The sequence below is a fragment of the Camelina sativa genome, chromosome 4 (genome assembly GCF_030686135.1).
Source record: "Camelina sativa cultivar CO46 ecotype springtype chromosome 4, ASM3068613v1".
In the NCBI taxonomy this organism is placed as follows: Eukaryota; Viridiplantae; Streptophyta; class Magnoliopsida; order Brassicales; family Brassicaceae; genus Camelina; species Camelina sativa.
In genome coordinates, this window is record NC_141883.1 from 24571648 (window position 1) to 24589177 (window position 17530).

The 17530-nt window shown below is 39.5% G+C and overlaps 4 protein-coding genes and 1 pseudogene across 17 annotated transcripts; 2 read left to right on the plus strand and 3 right to left on the minus strand.

Moving 5' to 3' along the window:
• The first annotated feature begins 59 nt into the window (after positions 1-59).
• On the plus strand, positions 60-2730 carry LOC104781505 (uncharacterized). The gene is made up of 9 exons (XM_010506195.3): positions 60-399; positions 769-930; positions 1044-1114; positions 1345-1398; positions 1562-1825; positions 1928-1990; positions 2089-2157; positions 2255-2300; positions 2408-2730. Exons 1-9 carry the CDS (start codon positions 366-368, stop codon positions 2473-2475), a joined length of 831 nt encoding a protein of 276 aa, XP_010504497.1. The 5' UTR covers positions 60-365; the 3' UTR covers positions 2476-2730.
• Positions 2714-6597, plus strand: LOC104781506 (protein RETICULATA-RELATED 6, chloroplastic). 3 transcript variants are annotated; one of them, XM_010506197.3, is made up of 8 exons: positions 2714-3560; positions 3640-3769; positions 4094-4624; positions 4811-4918; positions 5125-5673; positions 5807-5920; positions 6066-6229; positions 6375-6597. In XM_010506197.3, the coding sequence occupies exons 1-7, from the start codon at positions 2893-2895 to the stop codon at positions 6222-6224; spliced, it is 2259 nt and encodes a 752-aa protein (XP_010504499.1). In that variant the 5' UTR covers positions 2714-2892; the 3' UTR covers positions 6225-6229; positions 6375-6597. The 3 variants fall into 3 exon arrangements, 2 of the variants coding, with proteins under 2 accessions (XP_010504499.1, XP_010504498.1); XR_766913.3 differs by having other exon boundaries at positions 2760-3560; positions 6066-6283; XM_010506196.3 differs by having other exon boundaries at positions 2760-3560; positions 6327-6597.
• Positions 6598-6861: 264 nt separating this feature from the next.
• On the minus strand, positions 6862-10732 carry LOC104781507 (eukaryotic translation initiation factor 3 subunit C). Its single transcript, XM_087511504.1, has 4 exons — positions 10391-10732; positions 10074-10117; positions 8224-9966; positions 6862-8009 (listed from the first exon to the last, which is right to left on the minus strand). Exons 2-4 carry the CDS (start codon positions 10092-10094, stop codon positions 7089-7091), a joined length of 2685 nt encoding a protein of 894 aa, XP_087367630.1. The 5' UTR covers positions 10095-10117; positions 10391-10732; the 3' UTR covers positions 6862-7088.
• Positions 10733-10787: 55 nt separating this feature from the next.
• Positions 10788-15751, minus strand: LOC104781508 (putative sodium/metabolite cotransporter BASS4, chloroplastic). 11 transcript variants are annotated; one of them, XR_015597514.1, is made up of 14 exons: positions 15145-15751; positions 14875-14968; positions 14453-14560; positions 14250-14317; positions 13929-14007; positions 13408-13466; positions 13244-13312; positions 12862-12975; positions 12377-12398; positions 12060-12127; positions 11718-11774; positions 11413-11536; positions 11233-11334; positions 10788-11150 (listed from the first exon to the last, which is right to left on the minus strand). XR_015597514.1 is itself a non-coding variant. In XM_087511507.1 (14 exons), exons 1-14 carry the CDS (start codon positions 15304-15306, stop codon positions 11073-11075), a joined length of 1233 nt encoding a protein of 410 aa, XP_087367633.1. In that variant the 5' UTR covers positions 15307-15751; the 3' UTR covers positions 10788-11072. The 11 variants fall into 11 exon arrangements, 4 of the variants coding, with proteins under 4 accessions (XP_087367633.1, XP_087367635.1, XP_087367632.1 ...); XR_015597512.1 differs by having other exon boundaries at positions 11413-11585; positions 11689-11774; XM_087511507.1 differs by having other exon boundaries at positions 11689-11774.
• LOC104784105 (protein RDM16 pseudogene) lies at positions 15586-16543 on the minus strand (annotated as a pseudogene). The gene has a single exon (XR_015597519.1). The product of XR_015597519.1 is annotated as a protein RDM16 pseudogene (transcript).
• Positions 16544-17530: the final 987 nt, after the last annotated feature.

Sequence of the window (17530 nt, forward strand, 5' to 3'; positions counted from 1 at the left end):
AAATCAGTATTGTTTGTTGATTGATTCCATGTCAAGTAAGTTCAAAGAAGATAGCTCAAGAGTATTGACATGTATGTGCAAAAAGACTGTTAAAATAAGAGATGAAAAGCACATAAGAAAGCCTTCGTTAAATAATAATGAGATAGACCCATTTTAGAGTACGCTTTTATCCCGGCGCAGGTTAGCAAGAACAGTAACTGACCGTACTGTAGATGCGGCGGACGGAGTAACCAAAGAAGAAGGCCGCTCAAAATAATTAAAGTAGCCCAACCGTCATCTTCTTCTTCAACCGATCTTTAGCTCAACTAACCCAATTTTCTATTTTTGGCGTTAAATTCAACCAACCCAAAAACCTTCTTCTTCCAATGGCGTCTTCTGCAGCTCTCGGATCTCTTCATCGTGAGTGTCTCTCTCTCGCTCTGTCTCTTTGCTTTCCTTCGCTCCTTGAGAGTAAAATTAGAAACAGAGGAGTATGAGTAGAAATGCATAGATTCGAGCTATCAGTTAGTGACGTTGTTGCTTCTTTTAGAGTGTATGTTTATTATTATTATTATCCATTCTTAAGTTTTACTGTTTGAGGTTTTCATGTTTTGATAGATTCGATCTCTTTGTGGCTGAATTAGGTTTCGATTTCGGATCTTGAATGTCGAATTTTGTATCAAAGATGCAATTTTTTCGTCTAGCGTCGGGATGTTTTCATTGGTCTCTTTTCTTTAGGTGCCTTTGGATTTTAGTCTTAAGTGGGAATTTTCTCGCTCCATGTTGCAGAGACTTTAGGGTCACAGAGTGAGCTTCATTTGCTTTCTGGAAACTGGTCTGCCTCTGGTACTTCTTGCGTTCCACGGTGGAGATTATCCAACAGGAGTAGCAATTACACGCTTGTGTTACGTGCAAAGGCCTCTAAAACTTCGACAACAACCAAAAGCGATGGTGAGTTTATATTCCACAATTCTTCTACATGTTTATTATTGCTGGTTGATGCCTTTTTGACTGTTAGGATTGTAATGGTTTGCCTCATCACTTGCTCATCTCTGGTTTTGCAGATTCATCTGATGCGACTGTGTCAAACGGGAAGAAATCTGTTCGACGGACAACCTTCCCGAAAGAAGTGGAGGTTTCTTCTTTTGCCTTCTTTGGGTTTTAGATACAGTATTAGGTACTTTTAGCTTATAAGTTTGGTAGGTGATGATTTGACGATGTCCTCAAATATGCACTTTCTAGATCGCCAGGATTTTAGATGCATAACTTCAGGCAATCTACTCTTATAATTTTTCAACATGATGTATGGACCTTTCATTATATATTGTTCAATCAATTGTATGTTTTTTGTATTAAATGTTGCAGGCACTGGTTCACGAGATGTGTGATGAGACTGAGGTTGCTGTCCTGAAACTTAAGGCAAGTTACTATGGCGTTAACTTTTTAAACTTCACTGTTTTTGTAAACTTTTCTTTAACGCTATGATGAAGACAAGTGCATGTTATTACTACTAACAATGGAGCTGATTCTTTAACGTAGATTCCAACAATTACAATTTCTGATGCTTTTTTTTTCACTACAGGTTGGAGATTTCGAGATGAACCTAAAACGGAAGATTGGAGCGGCCACAAACCCCATTCCTGTGGAGGATATATCTCCAACCGTAGCACCTCCGATTCCTTCTGAGCCCATGGATAAATCTGTTTCTTCTGCTCCCAGCCCATCTAAAGCAAAACCGTCTGAAAAAGTATCTCCATTTATGAATACATCATATGGGAAACCAGCGAAGTTGGTAGCTTTGGAGGCATCTGGATCAAACAATTATGTTCTAGTCAAATCTCCCTCAGTATGAGAGATCCATCTCCTAATTAACTGATTGGTTTCCATATCCCTTTCTCGCATTCCTTCTTGTTTAATTTGATCTTGTTTCTTCTTCTCTTTTCTAAAGGTTGGCGAGTTTCACAGAAGCAGAACTGTAAAAGGAAAGAAACTATCTCCTAGCTGCAAAGAGGTAAATGACTCTACTAAACTCTTTTTCTTCCCTTAAACTGAAAACACAAATAAGATTTCAAGATTGCCCCATCTTAAGCGGATAAAAAAATTCCTCAGGGTGATGAAATAAAGGAAGGCCAAGTTATTGGATACTTACATCAGTTGGGAACAGAACTTCCAGTGACGGTAATAGCTTAAGCTAATTAATATATCCATCTCTTCTTTGAAAGTTGAAACTATCAAATCCGATCAGACTCATTGATCTTTGCTATTTGTGGAACAGTCGGATGTAGCTGGGGAAGTCCTCAAGCTTCTTTCAGATGACGGAGGTATAAACATTTTGAGTATTCAAACCGTATCAGTTAGTATGAACATTTGAGAAATCATATAAGAAAACTGATATATAAACTCATGCTGCTTCTTCATATGCAAACAGACTCCGTAGGTTATGGTGATCCTCTGGTTGCGGTCTTGCCATCGTTCCACGATATCAACATCCAGTGATATATGATGGTTTCTTTATCATCCCGAGACTGTACTATTCATCTTCATACCTCATGTTTTCTTCTCCTATGTTTCTTTGATTGAGATTGTAATCTGTTTAGTTGCAAAGAGTCTTGTGTTGATCTTTTGATCAGTGAGTGGGACGTAAAACATCATGTTTTTTTTGCTTATCGGATTTTTGTCACAAGACCTCCGAAAGACGTATGAATTCTTCTGCACCAGAAAAAAAATAATAATTGCGAACTTCTTACATAATGACGTGGCTTATCTTATCTTCCCCGATCATCATATAAAATAAAAAAAAAATTCAGATGAAAACTGAATTAAAATTAAAACTCCTCCGTCATTCGTATCGCAATAGCAATGTGTGAAGTAGTAAGCTGACGTGTACAAAACGGAGCTTCTCTGCTCTCTTCCATGAGAATGAAACTCACGGCTACAAATGATCTCTTCGTTTCTCAACCATTATTATTTCACTGCCCTTGCTCCTCCTCCCTCCGTCCTCGCCGTCATCGTTTCCATGGCCTTCATTTTCCGATCAACCTCGCTAATGAGAAGAACAATTCTCTATCCGTCGTTGCTCTTTCCGATTCCGATCTTCTTCCATCCCGAGCCGCCTTCTCTCGCCGCGCTGTTCTTCTCTCGCCGCTTCTTGCTTCCGCTGCTTCCTTGATTCTCAAGCCGTCTGTCTCTTTAGCCTCCGAGGAGAGCTCTTCCGCTACTGTGACTTCCCCTGCGGAATCACCAGCTCCTCCTCCTCCTGCGACCGCCGCTGCTCCACCGCCGCCTGCGTCTGAGAATAAGGAAGAGACTATAACCTCGAGAATCTATGACGCGACGGCGATTGGTGAGCCGATGGCTATGGGAAAAGATAAGAAGAAAGTGTGGGAGAAGCTGATGAACGCGAGAGTTGTGTACCTCGGCGAGGCGGAGCAGGTGCCTACCAAAGACGATGAGGAGCTTGAACTCGAAATCGTTAGAAACTTGAACAAGAGATGCGTTGAGAGCGAGCGTCAAATCTCTGTGGCACTAGAAGCGTTCCCTCTTGATTTGCAGGACCAGCTTAATCAGTACATGGATAAGAGGTTTGGCTACACATTCTTACTGCAAGCTCAGCGTAATGTAATTTTCGTGATCGTAAATTGACTATTGTTTTGGTGGCAGGATGGACGGAGAGACATTGAAGTCTTATGTGACACATTGGCCGCCTCAACGCTGGCAAGAGTATGAGCCTCTTTTAAGTTACTGTCGCGATAACTCTGTTAAACTAATTGCTTGCGGCACTCCTCTTAAGGTAGAGTCTTTTAATGTATTTGGATGTAGACATGTAGTTCACTGTTTGGTTTGGAATCTTTGTAGTTCAGTGCTTATTTTCAAATCCTTTTTAGTTATGATTTTATTGTTCTTATTTGGTTCTAGATGGTAGTTTTGAATAACTTTTGGATTCTCTCTGATTGATGTTTCTGGGACTAATTACAATCTTCATAGTGTAAGTGGCATGAATTTGGGTTTGATAATTTCAACTGAATATGGACATGCTAAAGCTTTAAAGACTAAAGAGCGTGAGCTTTTTGACAAATTTTGCTTTTATTTGTGACTCTGATAAGAACTGATGTAGGTTTTAAGAACTGTCCAAGCAGAGGGTATCCGTGGTCTTTCAAAGGCTGAGCGTAAATTATACACTCCCCCTGCTGGTTCTGGGTTTATCTCAGGATTTTCTTCATTCTCACGTAGATCTACATTCGATATGAGTCTCCCTACGCAGATTATTCCGTTTGGACCAAGCTCTTATCTGTCGGCACAAGCAAGAGTTGTTGAAGACCATACAATGTCACAAGTTATTTTACAAGCAGTAGCAGATGGAGTAGGTACTGGTCTACTGATAGTGGTGACAGGGGCAAGTCATGTTGAGTATGGTTCAAGAGGAACAGGTTTGCCAGCCAGGATCTCAAGGAAGTTTCCAAAGAAGAACCAAGTTGTTATATTACTTGATCCTGAAAGACAGTACTTGCGAAGAGAGGGTGAAACTCCAGTTGCTGATTTCTTGTGGTATTCTGCTGCAAGACCCTGCAGTAGAAACTGCTTTGACCGGGCAGAGATCGCTCGAGTAATGAATGCAGCTGGCAGAAGGCGAGATGCCCTTCCACCGGTAAGATTCATATGGGTTGCTTTCATTATATTGACGAACTGCACCCTTGTGTCTGAGACTCTCTTATCAATTGATTTATTAAACCGTTCAATTCTATTCCACAATTTTTTCTTTGTTGAGCTCGACTTTCAATCAAGCTTGTATATCATACGTTTAGAATGATGGAATCTATTCCATGCTTTCCAGGATATTCAAAATGGATTAGACCTTGGTCTGGTGTCACCTGAGGTTCTGCAGAATCTCTTTGATTTGGAGCAATATCCTCTTATTTCTGAGCTTACTCAGCGATTCCAGGTATATTTATTTTGGATGATATTTATTTTCTGAGATGTTTGCATGGAATATTTATGCTTTGTGCTCTATATTGATATAGCAGAGCTTGCATACCAGTGTATCGTTCATACATCACTTGTCCTATATTTATCACCCAGAGTTGATAATATCCTGAACAGTTAAGTGGAATTTCAATAATGATGATTCACTGTGAATTTGTGATACAGGGTTTCCGAGAAAGGTTGTTGGCAGATCCTAAATTTCTGAATAGGTTAGCTATCGAAGAGGCTATATCAATAACAACCACACTAATAGCACAATATGAGAAGCGGAAAGAGAATTTCTTTGAAGAAATTGACTATGTTATAACTGATACAGTGAGAGGATCAGTCGTTGATTTTTTCACAGTTTGGCTTCCGGCACCAACTTTGTCTTTTCTTTCATATGCTGATGAGACCGCTGGACCAGACAGCATAGAAGCCCTGAGGAGCCTCCTAGGATCCATACCTGATAATGCATTTCAGAAAAGTCTTGCTGGAAGAGAGTGGAACCTGAATCTTAGAATTGCTTCAGTTGTTGTTGGTGGCTTGAAGCTTGCTGGTGTTGGAGTTGTTTCCAGTTTTGCAGCTGTGGGAGCTTCAAATGCATTGAATGCGGTACGAAACCTCATTAAACCTGAGTTGGTCGTTGCTCAAAAGCCGAAGAGGTCTCCTCTTCTGAAGACGGCAATGGTTTACGGAGGTTTTCTGGGAACATCTGCAAATCTTCGTTACCAGGTATAATGACCCATGCTGCTTCACAGTGATGGTGTATGTATGGTTACTTCCTTGTCTTAGCTAAGGAAGAGCGTTGATGATAGAAACTATGATTTGATTTATGCCTCTAACATGAAAGTGTCTTTATACGCAGATAATTGCTGGATTAATAGAGCATCGCCTTTCTGATGAACTTTCTTCTCAGCCTCTACTTGTAAATACAATTTCTTTTGTAGTCAGGACACTTAACTCATATTTCGGAACACAGGTCAGAGTGACACGCCTGTATATTTTTTGGTTTCTTTTTCCACTTCTTTATTTCCTTTGCTCTTTTTTTAGCTTAGTATCCTGAACTCTTATCTTGGAAGTACTGTTTTTGGACTTGATCCCAACTTTTCATGAAAATGTTGCAGCAATGGATTGATCTTGCACGCACGACAGGTCTGCAGACTCAGAAAAGCATCCCAGCCTCTAAGGAAATTCCAGAGGCTTTGGAAGAACCTACGGTGGAAAGCGATACTACTACTACTACTACCGAAGAGGAAAGTATTGACAAGCTCAATAATCAATGATGCTGGTGAGGCTACCCCACTAATTATCATTAGTAGTTGCTCGCCAAAAGCTTTAGATGGTAGAAATGAGCATAATAACTCTTTAAGTAATCATTTGTCTAGGATGATGGGAAGCTGTAACACTCTTAGTTGACAAATACTTTTGCACAGGAGTGGGAGATGGTATCTCAGCTGGCAATAAGTTGTGGTCCAGAAATTCATTGTGAAGTCGGGGAACAAGAATGTAGCAAACCTGTTATGTATGAGTCGGCTGTTTTTTTTTTAGACACGTAGTATTTTGTATATGTTTCCTATCTGGAATTAAAGGCTTTGTCAATGAGGCTTATGTTAGTTACTAATACACAGAAAAAAAAAAGTCAGGAATCTTTGTCCATGCTGTGGAGATATGTTGAGTGTAGTCACCAATTGAGGAAATGCTTTGAAGGTTCATGTGACTCGACATCAATCTCTGATAAGTAATATCATCAGGGATGTTCAGGATGAGAGTTTAATCAAATAGACTGTATCGAGAAGAAGAAAAGTAAGCAAACAAAGATAAGACTCTTTATCATAAGAAACAATGAGTAATATAAACCTACAAAAACAAAACCTGCAAGCATGAAGCATGAGAAACAATGAGTCTTCTTTTCCACAAAAGTGATGCAGAAAAAACTTATTAAACTTTCCAATAAAGCATTCTTAAAAGTATTTTTCAAACAACTGCCAATATCAAAACGAAAAGAAAGAGTCACAATGAGAGAACCTGCAATGAACATCTCTTAGAAAGAACAATTCGATAACAAAAAAGGAATTAAAAACATAACAAAAGGTCTTTTACGTAGAGCCTAAGGTTCAACACTGCCTGCAGATTTCTCCTCATCCTCTTTAAGCACGAAGACCTCTGTTAAGACTCACCATACGGCTTGAGCCATCCATTTGCATACCTCTGTTTCCTGATCCAACTCTTCCTGCATACCCTCCTCCTCGGTTCTGCCCCGACCACTGACCATTTTGTCTTCCTCCACCATACCCAGATCTGTTACCTTGTCTTCCTTGTCCGTAATTTGTCTTGTCTTGCCAATATCCACCACCACCACCACCTGATGCTGCTCCTGCATAGTCCTGATTGTTGTCCCTTCTCCTTGAAGTCAGATCCAGGCCACCTCCACCGGTTCTAGATTCCATTGCCCTTTCATTGCTTTCTGCCAAAATGGAGAGTTTCTCGGTTAACTGGAAAGCCAATGATTGTAATCTGCTATGTTGCACTTCATGGAAGACAATGCATTGAGTTGGCTGGTCCCAGCTTGCATGAAGCTCATCATTAATCATCATCTTGCTCACAATGCTGTGGACCTGTGCCTCAGGAACGTCAAACATCTTGGCCAGCTGATCAAGACTTAAGGACTCATAGGAGCTTGAGTATGTGAATAGGTAAGTCCTTAGAGCCTCTTCTTTGATCCTATCTTTCACCATATCGAGGATGCTGTCACGTTTCTTGAGCAGCCTCCACACATCCAGAGAGTTCAAAACTTCAAACGCCTTTTGGAAATCCCCTTTGGTCAGAGCTCTGGTGGCTGCCATGACGTGGTCACGTACATTCTCAGGTGGTGCAGTGAATGCTTGCCTTTCACTGATCTCGAGCAGCCGGCGGAAATTCTTGCTAATCACTCTGCGTTTGGCATCGTGCGAGTTTGCAGCCATGTTTGGAACTTCAAGTAGCATGGCACAGATGAGATGAACTGCCTCCAGGAGCTCGAGGTTAATGTGCATATGGTACGGCATTTGTCTTCTCCTCTCCATCCTTTCCTGGTAAAACCAAGAAATTTTAATATCAAATATATGTACACTGAACGAAACAACAACATGACCAAGAATCCAAGCTAAAAAGGAGAAAATGGATTGAAAAACCCCAAAATGCAACCGTGTTGTAATATGTTTCAGTGAAAACTATATGCTCTAAACAATTTATTTTCACATTCTATTTGTATTAGAAGATCGAAATCAGAAAATAAATAATTACCTGCTCTGGGGTTTTCTCATGGTATCGGCTTTGCGAGACACCTTGGGCAAGCAACTCCCTTACTCTTTGACCAGAGTACAGCTCAGAGAGGCAGCTATGGGACTCAGTGATCATTCCAACCCGGAAGGCGCAAAGACCAAGCTGCGCCATGGTCCTGTTAAAGAGAATCTGTGTTGAGATGTCCATGTGCTGAACATTGTCTTGCAGATGACTCATCAGCAACAGGTCTCTAGCAGTCACAAAGTTGTCCATTAAAGCATGGTGATTGATATCACATAGCATTGCACGCGCTTTGGTCCGCTCATCTCCATTTCTGTAGATAAGGGACACAAGAACGTCCATCATAGCTCGGCTGCTCTCTGGGAAGGTAGGCTTACGAGGAACAACCTCCGGAACAACAATGAATGAAGTAGTAGGCCCACTTTCCTCGGCCTCCTCAGCTTCTTCTTCTTCTTCCACCAACTCAGCCAATTTCCTCATAGCATCATAAACTTCCTGGGGCTTGTAATATATAGACTCAACTCGTCTTAAGGCTACCTTTGCAGCAGCTTTTAAATCACCCATCCGCTCGAAATAGTCCTGGATGTTCTGAGCAAGGGCCAAGAACATGGGCTCATCCCTCAGCCTCTCAACATACTCACGGGTGTGAGGATCAATGCATTGCAAACTCTTGAAAAACTCAGTGTCAATCCTCTCCAAGAATGCAACCAAGTTTCCCCAGACCCGAATTTTTCCATCAAAATCTGCTGGCTTTGAAGTTTCATTCTCATCAGGTTCAATTGTGTCATCCACAACAATGTTATTGTACTTGACAAGAATGTCCAGTATGGTAAGCATGTTAAGCACGCATTTCTTCCAGACATTGATAGGCATGTGCCCACTAAGACCTGGATTCACATCAAACTGTGCTGAAATAACGCTAAACAAGATTTCAAGCTTCTGTGCAGGAGTCTTGGCAATCTTTGTCAAGTGTGTAAGCTGATCAACCAGCTCAAATCGAGCAGTGCCTTTTTTCCCACGAGCAGCCACAATTTCCTTGAACTTCTTGTTGACCCAGTCCCAAGTAATTTCTTTTGGATCTTTGTTCATCAGCTTCTCCATAATCCTCTCTTTTCTGCTCAGCATCTTCTCCCAGGTGAGATTATCAGTAGGCTCCTCCACCTCCACTTCAGAGTCAGGGTCATCGTTAGGATCATCCTCAGTCTCATCCCCAGTATCAACGTCAGTGTCCTCGTCCTCGTCAGGCTCTTTATCATCCTCAACTTCTGGAGACTCGCGGTATTTGTTGATATCGTCTTCGTACAGCTTGTTGTTCTTCTTCAATTTCTGTTTCATAGAGTTCAAAGCCTTGGAGTTAGTAGTGCTCATCTTCTTCTTTGCTTCCTTGTTCGCCAAAGCCTCATTCAAGAAATCCTCCAACATCACAAGGGACTTGATATACAAGGTGGGAGGCTTGACAGCCTCTGTAATCCTCATAACCTTCTCAAGCTGTTTGTTGATCTTATCAAAGAAATCTTGGAGTTTGACCCAATCATTGATCCTCATGGCATTCTTCATCTGGTCAACGGTGTTGGTCATCTCCTCAAAACGTTTATCTTTAGCAGCCTTAACCACACGTTTGGTATCAACATCATCATCAGACTCACTGCCACTTTGAAGGTAACGGCTATCGACACCACCGTTATCCTGAACCTCGGGAACCTCGTCTTCAATATCACTCTCATCTTCACTATCGCTTCCACCCTATGAACATTAACAAGAAATCATCAAGAAACCGAAGCAAGCAAAGAGAGTTTACAAAACAAAGACATGTTTTTGATAAGTAAAACGAAAGGTCTTATGAAGGAAACCTGAGTGAAAAAACGAGACATCTTCTTTAGCTGGTAAGGTTAACCTGATACACCAAAAAAAGTAACCAATTTCAATAGTGAAACCGATGATAAATCCATTCAGTAACCAATCTGTATAGTGAAACCGATACAACCAGATTATACATATATGAAAGCGCAAAGATGCGTAAACAAAATCAAAATCCATTCCAAAAACTCTTGTCTATAATCAGATGATTTGAACGACCTAATCGTGTCACAGATACAGATTCGAATCAAACTACACTAAAAATCGAACCGAAAAATTTGTCCACCGAGATGAGGAAGAATGAAATTACCTGAATTGAGACGATGGAGATGGAGATTTGCGAAGGGAGAAGCTTGAAGAGGGTTCACGAATCTAAAAAAAAAAGCTGTGGAGAAGAAAGTGTGTAGCCGTCGAAGACGAGAGAGAGAGAGAGAGAGTCAGAGAGTCAAAATATATAATTAGGGTTTCGTCATTTACTCATTTAACCGGATTCGATTTGATTCTATTTTCCAAAACCGAAACTGAAATTAACCGACTTATAAGCTCCACATCGGATTTTATTTACAAACCGACTTAGTCGAACCAGGACTCTCTACCGTACTCGAAATAGTAGTGTCGTTAAACCAATGAAATAACCGATTTCTCTAAATCCTTTCCAATTCTTGTGTGCTCCTCTGATATTTTGATTTTGAAGTAGTCATAAAATATTTGATGTCACAACGATCGAAACTAGTATAGGATACAAGATATTTTTTTACAACGTTCTTCTTTCAGAAATCATACAAATATGGAATCAGCAAATACTTCAACTTTGGCTGTACCAATAAAACTCAGACCGAAACTGAATTGATCAATTCATTAACGAAGCTTCGGTTGTTCAAAGGTTTTTACAATTTCTAGTCTAGCCGCTAAGTAACAACATTTCGAATGTGTTTAGAATGTTAATCTTCTCTCCACAGCATTGGTTTCATTGCTTTCTATTTCTCTGTCTCTCAGGCTGTCTTTACATTAGTCGAAGTATCTTTACCCCTCCGGAGCCATAAGTTGACAAGAATTGAATCAATCATGATCTACACATTCCAGAAATATCTGTCAATACTAATGAAAAAAATATGCACACAAGTATATATATACTATAATACAACTTCGAACCTGGTTTAAGTGTGCAGCTACACAAGGAAGAACCAATAGCCCTGTCTCACCAAATACACCTCCCAATTGCTCCACTACCGCCACCATTACCGGTAGTGTTTTCTATGCCACGAGAAAAGAACTTGCCAAATTAAGATATCAATTTCAAACCGGTGCTAAAGGGCTAACTTTGTTATTTACCTGGCTTGCAACGAGCAAGACTGCTGTGGCATTTTCCTTGGAGTTCTTCTTACTACCACCTGAAATACCTGAGAGGATGCGGATCGAAGCAGCATTGAATGCTAGTAGAGAAAGATGCAGCAATCTGTAGGAAACATAAAAATCTTCTTTCAATATGAGAAAGATGCAGCAATCTGTAGGAAACATAAAAATCTTCTTTCAATATGAGTTCCAGATATTTCCATGTGCTTCTTCACTTGGTATATTCTCTATATGTTAAAGAAGAGAAATGCATACATTCCAATACCAACGGCGACAAGAAAAACCTTAGGCTCAACGGATAATAGCAGTGATCTTGACCTGCTAACTTGGATCCATGGTACCTAGAATGGTATCATGAGATAAAAGTAGTATTAAGTTCCCCAAAAAACAAGATAAATGCACTAACAAAGTAAGGCCATTTGAAGTAGCCAGTGAGGAAGCTAATAACAAGTCATAAGCATGACCAAAAACATCAATGCCGTGGAAAGTTGTACTCTTTCAGGCATGATAAGTGTCAAAAGGATAAATCTTAACTATAGACATAAAAAACAACATTCAGATTCCTGCAACAAAGCGAAACTCCAAAGGGTTTAGAAACTATGGAAGGCTGAAATTTCATATCTTACCATACTGAGGCAGATTGCGTTGATTTTTGAAAAGAGGCTACGGTTATTGTCAACAAAGTTTGCAAAACCTGTATCAAACATTGCGACAAGAGATTCTATATAGTCAAAAAATTGGCAGCAATTAGCCGACAGAGCCACAGAGGAATTATAAAAAGAACTAGTTCATTGTCACCATAAGGCGTCTGCTCAAACTATTTAGATGGTTTATGTTATACCATGTAGGGTATCACACTTGAAAAGATAAGAGATGATAACCATAGTGTTTATATATCCAATTACTTTCACCAGAAAGGGAAAACATCATAAATGATACTCACCTTTGGATGATTCCCGAATAACCTATAACACATAAAATACAAATATGTCAAAGCCTGACTCTAATTGACGTGTGCAAAATGTTAAAAGTGATAGAACTTCATGCTGCAATGACTGTTTGTGAAATGTTCCTAGAAACATAATTGAATGAAGCCAATCACATCAGAGATGTTCTTAATGAAAGATAAGTCATAGACTTTATCGAGAAGATAAAAACTAAGCAGGAAAAGATAAAGGTATTAGACCTCACATAAACCAGACCTGCAAGCACATTGAGAAACAATGTAAATAAACAACCAAAGCTTTCCTCTTTTCCAAAGGAGTGACACAAAAGACGCTATTAAAATTTCCAATAAAGCATTCCTAAAGCTAATTCCAACAACAGCCAGTGAACATTAAGCTTTCACAGTTGTACCATATAACCAAATTTTGCATGGAGTCACAATTGCAAGAACAAAAGGTAGGACAAACAGAAAGATTCTCTCACCTTGCCAATGATTAAAGGAATTAACAGAGTAACTACAAGACTTCTGAACAGTTGCTCAGTAGGAAAAGAAACACCTACTCCCCCAGCTATGTATCTTGATACCCAAAATGGAATCTGATAAGAGGCCAGCCATGTTAACTTCAGTGGTAGAAGACGCAATACTCATTCCATTTTTTACAAAGACTTTGAATCCTACTCATAGATACAGAATTTCCCAAGTAAAGATTTTGAATCCTACTCATAGTACAGATATACTATTTTGAAAGACTTTGCTTAGCAGAAATCTGAAATATAGACCAGGAAACAATCTGACTAAAAACTGCATGATCAACTCGAGTTTCGAAGGAGAAACACTAATTAATATGCATGAGGGTCGACTTACACTTAAAATTCCTAATAAGTTGGATGCCACAGTCACCGCAAGAGCAAGAGCAGCATTGCCACCAGCAAGCTGAATTTGGCAATTTGAAAAGTCAGTGGAGAACGCAAGAAAACAAATTATACACAAAATATTGATTAGACATAGACATATATCAACTTAAGTACGTGAGTAAGGGCAACACCACTTGACAAGGTGGTTGGCATACAGCAAAATATAGCCAGCCCTGTAAATAGCATGAGGACATAAACAAGTTTTAGACTCATCAACTACTATTAAGCGACAATAAACAGGGCTGGAAATTGAAGAATAAAGTCTTCAAGAGAAAAGACTGTAGAACATATAACTAATCAAGTTTCTTCTGTATTATGCAATCAATATGCATTTCCTGCCGGTTACTCTTAAATCTAAATTGGATAAACGTAAGGGGCCCATCAAGAATAAAAGAGAACATGAAGGTGAAACTGTTGAATAAGATCACAAAGGCAAGGAGATTTAGCGGACAACCACTTGATCACCTATGTTTGCTTACCATATTATAAATAAGTTTGGAAGTATATTAATTATTGAACCGGTGACAGTGTCACCAAAACTATATATGCACTGTAAATGAATGGAAGTCAATAAAATATAAGCAATAACAAACTAAGGAAAGAACATGATCTTTTCAAGAAAGAGACAGAGTAACCTGTAACAAGTTCCGGAGGTTGGAGTTGGACCAGCATAATTAGCCGTGAGAAGGATGGAGTGAGTAACAAAATAGAGATCTGAAAGAAAGAAAAAGAAGAAGAATAGTTTGTGATTTGCAGTATAACTAACAGAAATTAAAAAGGAAAGGCATTATCAAACATGACTGAACGGAAAGTACACTAGGGCAAAAGAACACAGTCTTAGTAGTTTCGTAAAAGCAGAAACTAATGTTCATGAAGTTTAAGAATATAGCAGAAGAGATCTAAACTAAAGAGAAGAGGAACCATTCAGAGAACGTAAAAACGGGTCAAGAACATACTAGCCCGAAGACTCCAAGAGGCCATCCTTTAACAGCAGCACCAATCGCTTCAGTACGTAAAGTCAACCCTGCTCCACAAGACATAGAAGAGTACATAATGGACTAGCTATTCGACAGAAACAAAGTGATTGCTTCCATCACCCTTTAACATAAAAAGAAGAAGACCAAAAGCAATTGTACACATATGCATATGATAGAATCACCTGATATAATAAATATCCCGCATGTGCTGATCTTAGTGAAAGAGTATTTGTCTGCAAGACAGCCTAGAGTTGGATTTGCAAAGCCCAGCCCTACTCCACTAACAAGAGCTGCAAACAAATAACCAAAAAAGCACAAACATCTAACTGAAATGTCAAAAGTAACAAAGTGAGGCATAACAGTACATAAATGTATTCGAAAATACGTTTCTATGCTTCCGTTCTACTTATCAGTAAGGATATGGCTACGTCTACATAGGTCACTTAAATTATCACATTAAAGTGCTAAGTAATCTTAATGGAAAATTGAATCTTGATGCAGTTAATCTTCTTATCAGACTTAAAAAGATCTAACCTAAACTTTCATCTCAAGAATCGTTTGTGGAAAATTGGAAAAAATTGGCAAAAGCAGTGTGTAATGTTACCTAGAGGCAAGAAGTTATCTGAAGCAAAACTCAGCAATTGCTTCCCAAAATGTAATCTTGAAGCTGAAGGTGAAGTACCTCCATCACCACCAAGCTGTGACCAAGACAAAAATCTCCAACGAGTCAAACAAAGTTCTTCTCCACATTCACAATAAAGTTTGATCATTTACATAAATCCGATTCATTCTCTACACGAATTTGGAATCGCAACTACGACTTAAGAAAAACAGAGAACACATAAAATCGAAGGGACGAGACAGAGACAGAGACCTTGTCGGAAGGTTGGCATGCTCTAATGGATCTGGGAATCCATCGTCTGCCACATGGCTCTAGATAGCGGCGGAAGACGACGGAGCGGCTCCCCGGAGACGTTGGTTCTCGGAGACATAAAAAGGGGTTTCGGGTTGAAGCCAGGATACTAGCTATCGCCATGAGAGTTGTCAGAATTCGAATCAAAAGTGAGCAGAAGAATGAAAGATTAAATTTTTTGGATGCTTAGTTCTGCATTACTCAGCTCTCAGCTTAAACAACAACTCCGGCTTATCGGAACCACTTCCTTCCACTACCACTGGCTAGTGGCCAGTCTGTTATTTATTTATTTAATAATTCATTTTCAGTTTTGAACCAATCACAATGAGTTTTGTCTTCTCAGCTCCTCAACCATTGGTCTAATAAGACAAGAACTTAATAAATGATCAAGAGAGAATCATTTTAGTAATTGAGAGCGAGTTCCCAGTAGTAGGCAACACCAGCATCCGTGAAAACTTTCTTGGCAGCAGATTCATTCAAGCACTCTTGTACATTAAACCGATGAAAACTCGGTTTCTCAACACTTCCTTGCCATACCAACCAACAGTTGTTTCCACCATTCTCCTCCTCTTCTTTCTTCTCTGCCTCTTTCCAGTTTATTATCTTCAGCATCAGCTTCTTGTATCTATTTATTGATTTGCTTTTACCCTCAACCAAAACAACACTCATTCCCTCCGTCATCAAACTAGACCCTGTTAATATGTTCTGTTTTGCATTCTTCTCCACTTTAAATATTGTTTTGGGATGCGACAGCTTCTTGTTGAGCTTGTACACCGACACAATCGTCTCAACTGTTGTTGGATCGCCAAAGAGCTTTCTTTCTTTCTTCTCACGTTTCTCTGCAGGAATTAGCTTCCTTGCAGTGTTCCTGTCAATGTGAGCCTGTTCACGCCCGGCATGTGCTGTGCGGATCTCTTTCTCAAGCTTGGTTGGGTCTTGGGTTGCTTCAGACGCAAGAATCTTCATTAGGTTTCTCAATTTCACCTTTGGTTTTGGTGGTTCAAGCAACCCTAGTCTAATCATCTCCTGTTTCTTCTTTTCTTTTGCCACACGCCTCAGGGTTCGCAGCTGGGGAGGTGGAGACGCTGCCAGCAACCCAAGAAGGTTCTTGCGTCTGAAGGTTCGCAGCTGAGGGAGTAGTAGGTGTTTCTTTTCCGACTGAGCAACTGTGCAGAAGTCTTGTAGTTACTCTGTTAATTCCTTTAATCGTTGGCAAGGTGAGAGAACCTTTCTTTTTGTTCCTACAATTTTAATAGCGTACGCGTCTAGCTTGCAGGTCTGGTTTATGTGAGGGATAGTACTCTTTATTCTTCTTTTCTGCTTAGTTTTTTATCTTCTCGATAAAGTATATGACTTATCTTTCACTGAGAACATCTCTGATGTGATTCGCTACATTCAGTTTTATGGCTAGTCTCCCCGAATGTATCATACGGGATCAATATGACAAAACGCACTGGACATGTACATATTGATTGATTGAAAGATGAATAAAAATGATCTCGATGAGCATACATTTATAGGGTTTTGTATAAGTAATCGAAGATCCCTACTATTTCCTATTTAATTGTTCTGCCGAGGACGCATGGAATGAAGTTGAGTTTTTTCTTTTTAAAAATTGTTGCATCTCGCTTAACAATCCATAGTGTGTGAAAAACAATTTCAAGACTGATTTTTTAATGGTATTTTAATAGTGGTTTTGTGATCAAGGGTACTTTTTACAAAAATGCTAAACTGGAAAAAAAAAGAGTTTTCAAAAGCTCCCAATAGTGTGTTATACAAAATGTTAAACTTCCCAACAACGTACTTAGCATTCTAAAATTATACAAAAGCTAAAACTTAACAAATTTTCCAAAAAAATAATAAAAACACACGAATAAATTAAACCTGCCAAACTTGCTCCATAGTTATGCCATCCCAAATCTCCCTGCTAGATATGCCACCTCCTGTTTCAGGGGCCCATGGAAGAGCACAACGAGCACTATTCTTAAGTACTGCTGAAGTCGCATCATCATATGCCACGAAAATGGCAAATCCAGCATTCCTCAAAGCAGCGACATCAGCAACAAGGCGATCATCCTTTGAGATTAGAAGTAGTGGGGCTGGTGGTCTTCGGGTGTAGGCCCAATTAAAAAGCTGTTTACTAATTCTCTCATCAACGAAATCACAATGGGGAAAAATTTTGGTGCGAGAAATTTTGGCACCGCCCGAAAATAATGAGGACCATTAAAAAAATAATATACACAAATCGTTCAAAGTAAAAATATTAAATTAATTGCTTTGTATTTGTTTCTTTCAGATCTACAGTGTTTGTAATGTAATTTGTAATTGTCGATCTGTATTTGTTTCT

Coding starts and splice junctions, on each gene's coding strand:
- LOC104781507 (XM_087511504.1), bottom strand. CDS start 10,094: ATGTCTCGTTTTTTCACTCAG. Junction 9,967..10,073: donor TGTCTCGTTTTTTCACTCAG/GTTTCCTTCATA, acceptor TAATGTTCATAG/GGTGGAAGCGATAGTGAAGA. Junction 8,010..8,223: donor ATGAGAAAACCCCAGAGCAG/GTAATTATTTAT, acceptor TGGTTTTACCAG/GAAAGGATGGAGAGGAGAAG.
- LOC104781505 (XM_010506195.3), top strand. CDS start 366: ATGGCGTCTTCTGCAGCTCTCGGATCTCTTCATC. Junction 1,115..1,344: donor CCTTCCCGAAAGAAGTGGAG/GTTTCTTCTTTT, acceptor TAAATGTTGCAG/GCACTGGTTCACGAGATGTG. Junction 1,399..1,561: donor TTGCTGTCCTGAAACTTAAG/GCAAGTTACTAT, acceptor TTTTCACTACAG/GTTGGAGATTTCGAGATGAA.
- LOC104781506 (XM_010506197.3), top strand. CDS start 2,893: ATGAGAATGAAACTCACGGCTACAAATGATCTCTTCGTTTCTCAACCA. Junction 3,770..4,093: donor CTTGCGGCACTCCTCTTAAG/GTAGAGTCTTTT, acceptor GAACTGATGTAG/GTTTTAAGAACTGTCCAAGC. Junction 5,921..6,065: donor ACTCATATTTCGGAACACAG/GTCAGAGTGACA, acceptor AAAATGTTGCAG/CAATGGATTGATCTTGCACG.
- LOC104781508 (XM_087511506.1), bottom strand. CDS start 15,306: ATGGCGATAGCTAGTATCCTGGCTTCAACCCGAAACCCCTTTTTATGT. Junction 14,318..14,452: donor CGGGATATTTATTATATCAG/GTGATTCTATCA, acceptor CTTGTGGAGCAG/GGTTGACTTTACGTACTGAA. Junction 11,151..11,232: donor TAGCTGCACACTTAAACCAG/GTTCGAAGTTGT, acceptor TGGAATGTGTAG/ATCATGATTGATTCAATTCT.